The sequence below is a fragment of the Otolemur garnettii genome, unplaced genomic scaffold (assembly GCF_000181295.1).
Source record: "Otolemur garnettii isolate 467f Iridium unplaced genomic scaffold, OtoGar3 scaffold00054, whole genome shotgun sequence".
NCBI classification, from domain to species: Eukaryota; Metazoa; Chordata; class Mammalia; order Primates; family Galagidae; genus Otolemur; species Otolemur garnettii.
In genome coordinates this window covers 4,677,440-4,687,528 of record NW_003852449.1, presented here as the reverse complement: position 1 = coordinate 4,687,528, position 10,089 = coordinate 4,677,440, and the positions used below count along the sequence as shown (strand labels likewise).

General features: G+C 35.7%; 1 protein-coding gene across 1 annotated transcript in view; it reads right to left on the bottom strand.

Moving 5' to 3' along the window:
• SOS2 (SOS Ras/Rho guanine nucleotide exchange factor 2) overlaps positions 1 to 10,089 on the bottom strand; it is an 84,257-nt gene that overhangs the window by 60,125 nt on the left and 14,043 nt on the right. Inside the window, exons 2-3 of the mRNA XM_003792157.3 lie at positions 2,883 to 3,008; positions 348 to 479 (exon numbers count right to left, since the gene is read on the bottom strand). Of these exons, the coding sequence (XP_003792205.1) occupies positions 348 to 479; positions 2,883 to 3,008 (258 nt within the window). The remainder of the gene's footprint in view (positions 1 to 347; positions 480 to 2,882; positions 3,009 to 10,089) is intronic.

Sequence of the window (10,089 nt, the reverse complement as noted above, 5' to 3'; positions counted from 1 at the left end):
AGCACCTGTGGCTCAGGGAGTAGGGCACCAGTCCCATATGCTGAGGGTGGCAGGTTCAGGCCCTAGTCCCGGCCAAACTGAAACAACAACAAAAAATAAATAAATAAATAAATAAAACATAGAAAAGCCCCTAAAAAAAAAACCCCAACTTTTAACACCAGTTGAAAGGCAATTTGGTATCTTCAGAGTATATTTATTTTTATTTTATACACATCTGTGTATATGTCTGTACAAATGCACGTATTTACTAACACAGACCATGCTACATTAGTACTGTATAAATACACCAATACTACAAAAAGTATTATCTGTTATAAGAACTCACTCAATATTTAATCTTTTGTTACCTTCAATGAAGGATGGATTTTGTCCACAGGCAGTAAAAGAGGATTTCTTCGTTTTCGTTTCTCTATGGCAGATTGTGCATCAGCAATAGCCCATTTATCAATTGGGTGAGGAAAGGTCTTTTGAACTCGTTCCTGTTCAGACCACAGCAGTATCATTGTAGCATTAACAGAAGTGTTCAAAAATAAAAATTTCATACAAAATTCAACTTTACCACTATTCTTAATGCTCTCAATTTTCTTTTATACTAAAGGTTGTTGCCTTAAAGAAACAATCTTCCAAAGAAAGGTTAAAAATGTAGTACAAAGGAAAATTTTGAAAGCTATACTCTCAGATGTTTCTAAAAATCTAAAAATACTTCCACATAACCAAGGCAAAACAATTATTTAAGCACTAATGCACACATAATCTTTTAGTTATATATATATGTATTTTTTACTCTTACTGCTAGTAGATAATGGTAATATAACGTGTTCTGATGTCCATAATAAATACATTTTTGATTTAAAAAAAAAATCAGCCAGCACAGTGGCTCCCATCTGTAATTCTAGCAACTTGGGAGGCTGAGGAGGAGGACTACTTGAGGCCAGGGGTTTTAGACCAGACTAAGCAACATAGCAAGACATCCAACTCTAAAAAATATTAAACGATTAGCCAGGATCGGGGGTGCTTAGTCCCAGCTACTTCAGAGGCTGAGGTAGGAAGATTCCTTGAGCCCAAGAGTTCAAGGATGCAATAAGCTGTTATCATGTCACTACACTCTAGCCCGGTGACAGAGCAAGGCCCTGTCTCTCAAAAAAACAAGCAAACAAACAAACAAACAAAAAAACCTCAGGTGGATTGGTGTTAAATCATTCTCAATCCCTCCAAATTAAGATTTTCTTTTATACTAAAGGTTGTTGCCTAAAAAAGCAATCTTCAAAAGAAAGGTAAAAAATATAGTGCAAAGGAAAATTCTGAAAGCTGTACTGACAGATACTTCTAAAAATACTCCATATAACCAAGGCAAAATAATCATTTAAGCACTAATTCACATGCAATCTTTTAGTTGTATTTTTTACACAATAAACAAGTATCCTTAATATTTATACTAATATTTTATTGAGATGATATTTTTAGATGTAATAAGATGCACAGATCTTAAGTGTACAATTTGGTGAGTTTTGAAAATACTTGTGCAACCATTACCCGAATCAAAATATAGAACATTTCTATAATCCTGGTCTCCATCCTTATCTCCATTGGTTTAGTCTTTCTAACTTTCGTGTAAATGAAATCATACAATGTGTACTCTTTGGGGACTGTTTTTTAATGCATATGATGCCTATGAATTATAGCCACGTTAATGCACAGATCACAGTTTATTTTTTATTATCAGTTATTTTATTATCAGTTAAAATTTCATTTTATGAATCTACCATGTTTGTTTACTCACTTTCTTACTGAAAGAAATTTGAACTGTTTCCAGGCTATTATGAATTAAACTGCTTGGACATGTGTATGTAAATCTCTTTGTGAACATGTATTTTCATTCTCTAAAATTAAATACTTAGGATTAAAATTGCTGAGTCACAGGCTAGATCTATATTTAACTTTATAAGAAACTATCAAGCAGTTTTTCAAAGTGGTTATAACATTTAATACTTCTACTAGCAGCCAGGCATGGTGGCTCATGCTTGTAATCCTAGTACTCTAGGAGGTCAATAACAGTGGATTGCTTGAGCTCAGGAGTTTGAGACAAGCCTGAGCAAGAGTGAAAGAGTGAGACCCCCATCTCTACTAAAAATAGAAAAATTAGCCAGCATTGTGGTGGGCATCTGTAGTCCCAGCACTCAAGAAGCTGAGACAAGAGGATCACTTGAGCCCAGGTGAAGTGAACTAAGGTTGCTGTGATCTATGATTGCACCATAGCCCTCTACCCCAGAGCAACTGAGTGAGACTCTGTCTCAAAAAAAAAAAAAACTCATACACGTGTGTGTGTGTGTGTATGCTTTCAATGGCAATGTTCAAGAATTCTAGTTGCTCCATATTCCCAACAACATTTGGTGTAATCAGTCATTAACTTTACACTTTTTAGTGGACATAAAATGGTATTTCACTATGGTTTTAATTTTTATTTCTCTAATAACATAGGATCTTGAACACTCTTTCATGTGCTTTCTGGCCATTATGTCTTCTTTTATGAAGTGTCTGTGTAAGGCTTTTATTTGTGAAAAAGCCCACTGTGGTGATGAAGATATTGTCCACCATTTTCTTCTGGAAACTATAGTTTCAGCTTTCATGTCTAAGGCTGTAATCCATCTTGAATTAATTTTTACCTGTGGTGTGAAATATGTCTCAAAGATTTTTCTCTCATAAATTCATCTAGTTCTAAAACTTTTATTGCTAAAGAACTTTCTTTTCCTCAATGAATTAATTTGATGTCTTTGTCAAAACTGAATTGGTCATATATATCACACTCAGCTTTAATTGTTTCAAGTTTCCACAATAATTTAAAATGATACAGATTTAGATACAAAAAATAAAATAGTTTTTACCTCCACATCTTGAACTGTCCTTGGTTGGGCCATGCATAATTTATTAAGCAGCTGAAAAATCAACTCTTCAATATAATAGAGAGACTCTTCATTAGCTGAAAGATTGGGATGTACTTGTTCCTGCACCTTTAAAAAAAATTCTCAGTTGAAGTACCAGCCACATAACAGGAACTGAAAAGTCAATGAGAATCTTACATCATATAATTAATAATATTTTACTAGAATGGTTACTCAAAAACAGATACAAAACAAAAAATTAAAACATATGTTAGTCTCTGCAAACTTTTTTTAATTCACAAGAGTAGTGATTCTTAAAATTTTTTTTGACTACGTAAAATCTATGTAAAGCCACTGAACCCTTTCTTCCCTACCACCTAAAATCGTATACACATAAAATATTCTATATAATTCTAAAAGAATCATGGATACCCTAGTATCAGCTAATAAACCTACTGGCAGTACAAATCTATCTACTAGGGCATGAATCCCAGTGTTAGAAGGGCCTCTGAAAAACCATACTCCTTTATAAATGAGAGGCGTTCTGTTATAAAGTACATACTACTCAGCTTTTACATGGCCTACACCCCCTTTTATCATCACCTAGGTCTGCTGAGCCTTTTTTGTTCTTAAATTTCCTCAAGTTAGAACCTAGAAATCCATCCTAAAAAATAATCCAGTCTGCTGTATGTAAGAAATATGGTAAATAATAGTGCTAGCATATAGCAGATCGTCTGTAAATATTTGCTGAAAGAAAGAATAAAAGTATTGTTCTAACTTTTTATGTCATGGCAGTAGAAGGAGATCATGCCACTGACACAAAAAATAATAGATAATCTGATAGCTTCACAGTTAATTAAAGGTAATTAAAAAATCTTCCCATGGGGAAAAAAAGCATGAAGTTGACCGTTTCATCTACATTTTGAAACTCTAGCATAAAATTCTGCTTTATATCTGGATTACATGCCCACCACTAAACCAACCATTGCCAAACGAATGGTCTAAGATTTAGGCTTTACCATTTCCTAAGGGATCCACACCAGAACCAAATCAGGGTTAAAAAAAGACATTTAGCATAAAATGTGCACTATAGCCCCTTATATTTTATAAGTGTAGAGGGTCAGTAGTGAAGTATCTTCTGTTATCTGTGTGTTCACTCCTTTCCCTGATTAGTATCTCAGAGGTTTACCAATTTTATTAATCTTTTCAAGAACTAATTGTTGGCCTTCTTGATCCTCTTTTTATGTTCTTTTATATTTTCTTTACTTCTGCTTTTATTTTTGTATCCAAATCTGTATCATTTTAATAATGAATATCTTCATTATTCTTTCTGCTTTTATGTTCTTTTGGTAATATCCTGGGATAGATAATTAACTCATTATTTTTCAACTTTCTTCTCTAATATGTATGTTTTCTCTAAGAGCTACTTTCTCTAAGAATTACTAAAAAACCACAGATTTTTTTTGTGGAATATCTTTATAATCATCCAGTTCAAAATATTGCCATGACTGTACTATAGGTTCTAATTCTCTGGAGAATTCAGACTAACATACCTATGCAGGACAAAAATACTATACAGCTAAATTATTTGAATTCATAAAAATAAACTTTTATTTCTATGTACCAGCAATAAAGCTAGCAAATAAAATTTTTAAACAGTATTTACAATAAGGGTAAAGTGGAAAGGGAAGATAGGGAGGTGGGAGACTAGAGGGAGGCACTACATGAAAAAAAACAGTATTTACAATTGAATAAAAAATACCATGTACCATGAGCTAAATCTTATAAAAGTACACACAATCTGCAGGGGGAAAACTAGACTTGAGAGAAATCAAATATGTAAATAAGCCACCATATTCCTGAATTATCAGACTTAAAACCACAAATATATCAATTCTCCCCAAACTGGTCCAAGATGTTAATAAAAATCACAATCAGAATCTAGCAGGTTGTTTTGCTGACAGTGACAGGATAATTTTAAAATGTATATGGAAATGCAAAAGGCTAAGAAAATTAGTCATATACTCTTTTTTCCCCCTAGAAATAGGGTTTCACTTTGTTGCCTAGGCTAGAGTACCATGCTGTCAGTCTAGCTTACTACAACCTCAAACTCTTGGGCTCAAGTGACCCTCCTGTCTCAGCCTCTCAAGTAGCAGGGACTACAGATACATGTCCCCACACCTAGCTAATTTTTGTAGAGATGGAATCTCACTAAATGTTGACTGAGACTGATCAACAACTCTTGGCCTCAAGCTATTCTCCTGCCTCAGCCTCCCAAAGTGCTAGAATTATAGGCAAGTGCTACTGCACCCAGTCAGTCATATACTCCTAAAGAAGTGTTAAGTACTTGCTCCAATGGTTATTGGAATTTACTACAATATTATAGTAATGAAGAATGTGATATTGGTGTAAGCATAGATCAATGGAACAGAAAAGAGAATCCAAAAGCAAGCCCACATATATATGACCCTTGACTAACTAAAAGTGGAACTAGAATGTATGGGGAGTAGTGGGGAGTTAAAGACAGGCAGGTGAAGTGAAGGAACTGTGCTGAATAACTAAATACCCATATGGAAAAAATCAAACTCAAATACTTCACATTTTGTCAAAAATCAATCCGAACTGGATTTTAGACTTAATAAACTTAATTATCAATAAAATACGTCCTGAAGGGTTCTCCTAGCACCCGACTCAATGAACAAAATTAAACTGTCAGAACATTAGAGACAAAGAGAATATCCTACAAGATTGTGGTCATGGGTTAGGTGTGGGGTTAGGTCATGGGTTAGGTCATGGGGAAGGTGTGGGCAGGAGCAGATTATATACAAGCAGCAGACATTAGCTCCAGACTTTAACACTAACACTGGCAGCTAAATGGCAATGACGTCTAAACTGGAACTCAAAATGCCAACAAGTTGTAACTATAACTCAATGATAAAATGAAAACATTCTAGATAGAAGGTCAAAAGTTTTAGCTTTCACATATCCTCATATTCCCCATATTCTCATTAAGCTTCTGTAGTTTATGCTACACTATAACAAGGGTATGTATCAAAAGAGAGAAAAATATGGGATCTAGGAAATTTAAGAATCAATATACAAGAAAGGAGAGAGGAATGCCCAGGGAAAAAGGAAGGGAAATTATGAGCTATATAGGGGTCTGACAATTAAGTTCATAAACTTGCCATCAAGAGCTTATGTTGACAACACTGTACAAACAACTCAGTAAGGTTTCAGAACCTTAGTATATCAGTATCTCACAGCTGTGTTTACGTCAACATGTGTGGTGTCTTGCTGAATGACATTCATTAATGTTGTTACTTGTTTTGCTGTGCCAACACAAGAATGAGCGAGAATTAGAGCAACGAACAAACATTAAATTTCTTGTTAAACTTGGCAAGAGTAGAATTGAAATCAGGGACATATTAGTCCAAGTTTATGGGCATAATGCCATGAAGAAAACACCAGGGCACAAATGGATTAAACGCTTTTCTAAGTGGAGAGAAAATGTCACTGATGAAGAGAGGTCAGGGTGGTCAGTATCAAGCAAAACTGACAAAAACAATGCGAAACTTCATCAAATTGTGTGTCAAAATCATCAAATGGCAGTGAAAAGCATAGCAGACCAAGCAAACATTGACAGAAAAACAGGAAAATCTTAACTGAGAATCTTGGCATGAGAAAGGTATGTGCAAAAATGGTACCGAAGGAACAAAAGCAGAATTGAAGTTTGCTGAGACCTTTTAGAGAGGCAAGACAATGTTTTAGGCCCTGTTATCTCTGGTGATGAAACATGGGTAAAACCAATACAACAAAGAGTCAAAGTGCACAAGTTGGAAGTCAGCAAATTCTCCATAACCAAAAAAGTTCTGCCAGTCCAAACCCACAGTCAAAACCATGTTGTAACCTTTTATCATATCAGAGGGATTATTCATTACAAATTTGTTTTTTTGTTTTTTTTTTTTTTCTTTTGAGACTCACAGCAACCTCAAACTCTTGGGCTCAAGTGATTCTCTTGCTTCAGCCTCCCAGGTAGGGGGGACTACAGGTGCCCGCCACAACAACTGGCTATTTTTAGAGACGAGGTCTCACTCTGGCTCAAGCTGGTCTTGAACCTGTGAGCTCAGGTAATCCACCCACCTTCACCTCCCAGAATGCTAGGATTATAGGGTAAACCACCATGCCCAGCCCATTACAAATTTATATCAACTGAATAGTTGAAGTGCTGAAAAGGCCTGTAAAAAAGGTGGACAAAAAACAGCTTGTAGTCAGGAGTTTACAAATTTATATCAACTGAATAGTTGAAGTGCTGAAAAGGCCTGTAAAAAAGGTGGACAAAAAACAGCTTGTAGTCAGGAGTTTACAAATTTATATCAACTGAATAGTTGAAGTGCTGAAAAGGCCTGTAAAAAAGGTGGACAAAAAACAGCTTGTAGTCAGGAGTTTGAGACCAGCCTGGGCAACACAGTGAGACCTCCACAATTTAAAAATCAGCCAATTGTAGTGGTACATTCTCACAGTCCCAGCTACCTGGGAGGCTGAGCCAGGAGGATTGCTTCAGCCCAGGAGTTTGAGACTATAGTGAGCTATAATGGCACTACTCTTAGACCAGACAACATAACCAGACCCTGTCTCTAGTTAATTAATTAATTAATTAAAAATAGGTTTAGAGGAGGCTGGGTACAGTGGCCCATGTCTATAATCCTAGCACTCTGGGAAGCCAAGGCAGGTGGATTGCCTGAGCTCACAGTTCAAGACCAGTCTGCACCAGAGCAAGACCTTATCTCTAAAAATAGCTGGGTGTTGTGGCAGGCCCCTATAGTCCCAGCTACTCAGGAGGCTGAGGCAAGAGAATCACTTGAGCCCAAGAGTTTGAGATTGCTGTGAACTATGATGCCAAGGCACTCTGTTTAGAGGGTGGCAAAGTGAGACTCTGTCTCAAAAAAAAAAAAAAAAAATAGGTTTGGGGGAAATAAATATTTCCTCTTTCATCCTGCACTTCTTTAAGATGACAAAAAGAAACTTAACTACATCCTAACTACACATTTCTTCTGAATTAACAGAAGTAAACAAAGACATTTTTTTTCCAAATGAAAAAAAAAGTTTGGCTGATAAGGTATGGTGGTTTAGCTACTCAGGAGATTAAGGATTTGAGGCCAGCTAGGCAACATAAGGATACCTCATCTGATATTTATCTACCTATCTATAAAACATTTATATTGCAACTATAGCAGTGGACTTCATAAAGCTGTTTTTGTGTAATATCTTTTCATAATAAGCCAAGGACTCGTCTCAGTAAGAGTGACTTCCATGAGTATTAATGTTAAGTCTACCTGGGATGGATTATTTTCGTTGTGATTATGATTCTGATAAATAACTTACAAAACAACTTTAACAGTAAGCATCCAAGCTTCTTATGCCAAACTTCTTAAATTAGTTTCAAATATATAAAGTCATAAAAATAAATATGCAGTGTTAAAACAGCATCCATAAATACTCTTAACAGGACATCAAGATGACAATGAAAGATACCCATACTTTGCAATTCCATAATATTTACTATTTCAGCAAAGAGATACTATAAATGCAGTGACCCTCAGCATGTAAACACAGTGTTGGCGTGTGAATGCAGTGCTCCTAAGATACAGTAAACATAAAATTACCACATCAGAATGCATTTACCTATTCTATTTTTCTGAAACACTAGTTAGAAAAAGAGCAATTAAAATAATTTTCAGTCTTTAACAGCAGATTAACGAGACAGACCTGTACTTTAGTTACACTATATTTTCAAATTGCCAGAAGGCATTTCCTTACACATACATTGTAAAGAGAATAGTCATAATACTATAAACCCACATATAGACACACACAAAAGTATTTTAGCCTTAAATTTTTTTTAGCAATAAACACTATATTTGACAAGTTATAGAAATGTTATTTCTCTATTTATATTTTTTGGTTTTTCATGTATATAAACAAAAAATCATGCTAGTACATCTATCTGTTCAATTAACCAATACTCGAAATAAATCCCTTTGGCTACAAAGTCTGACTGTGACATTTATGCCAAGTTCTTCATTCCACTGCCAAGATTTTTGCAAGGATGCAAATTCCTCAAACATCCATTAAGAACACTAGAAGTTTTTTCATTATGAAAGAGTTAAAATTTAACTTAAAAAGAAAAATAAATTTGGCTCAGCGCCTGTGGCTCAAGTGGCTAAGGCGCCAGACACATATACCTAAGGTGGTGGGTTCGAATCCAGTCCAGGCCCGCCAAACAACAATGATGGCTGCAACAAAAAAATGGCCAGGTGTTGTGGCGGGTACCTGTGATCCCAGCTACTTGGGAGGCTGAGGCAGGAGACTCACTTGAGCCCAGGAGTTGGACGTTGCTGTGAGCTGTGATGCCATAGCATTCTACCCAGGGGAACAGCTTGAGGCTCTGTCTCAAAAAAAAAAAAAAAGAAAAGAAAGAAAAAGAAATTTCATTCTGAGAATATACACTAAAACTGTAAAGGAGTGCTGATAGAAACTAAAGACCTAACTAAATGAAGAGGTAAACTTTATTTATGATTTAGTATACTCAACATTAAGATGTCAGTGCCTCTCAAGTAAAATACCGGTTCAGTATAATCCCAATTAATGCTAGCAGCATTTTTTTTTTTTTTTTTGGAGACAAAGTCTCAGTCTGCCACCCTGGGTAGAGTACTGTGGCATCATAGCTCACAGCAACCTCAAACTCCTGAACTCAAGCAATTCCCCTAGCCCTTTGGCCTCCCAGAGTGCTAGGATTATAGGGTAAGCCATAATGGCCTGCTCCGTAGGATTTTTAGTAGAAATTGATATGCTAATTTAAAAGTTATTTTGGAAATACACAGATACTAGAATAACCAAAACAAGTCTAAAAAAGAATAAAGTTGAAAAGCTAACACTATCTGATTTCAAAGACTTCTGTACAGTTACAGTAATTTAAACAGTGTGGTACTGATGTAATAAGGATAAGCAAAAAGTCAGGCATGGGGACTAACGCCTGCAATCCTAGAATTTTGGAGGGGGATACTGAAGTGGGAGAACAGCTTAAGGCCATGAGTTCAAGACTAGCCTAAGTAAATAAGTAAGAACCCCATCTCCAAATATACACACACACAATACAAAAACTAGCTGGGCATGATAGTGTTTACCTGCGGTCCCAACTATTCAGGAAGCT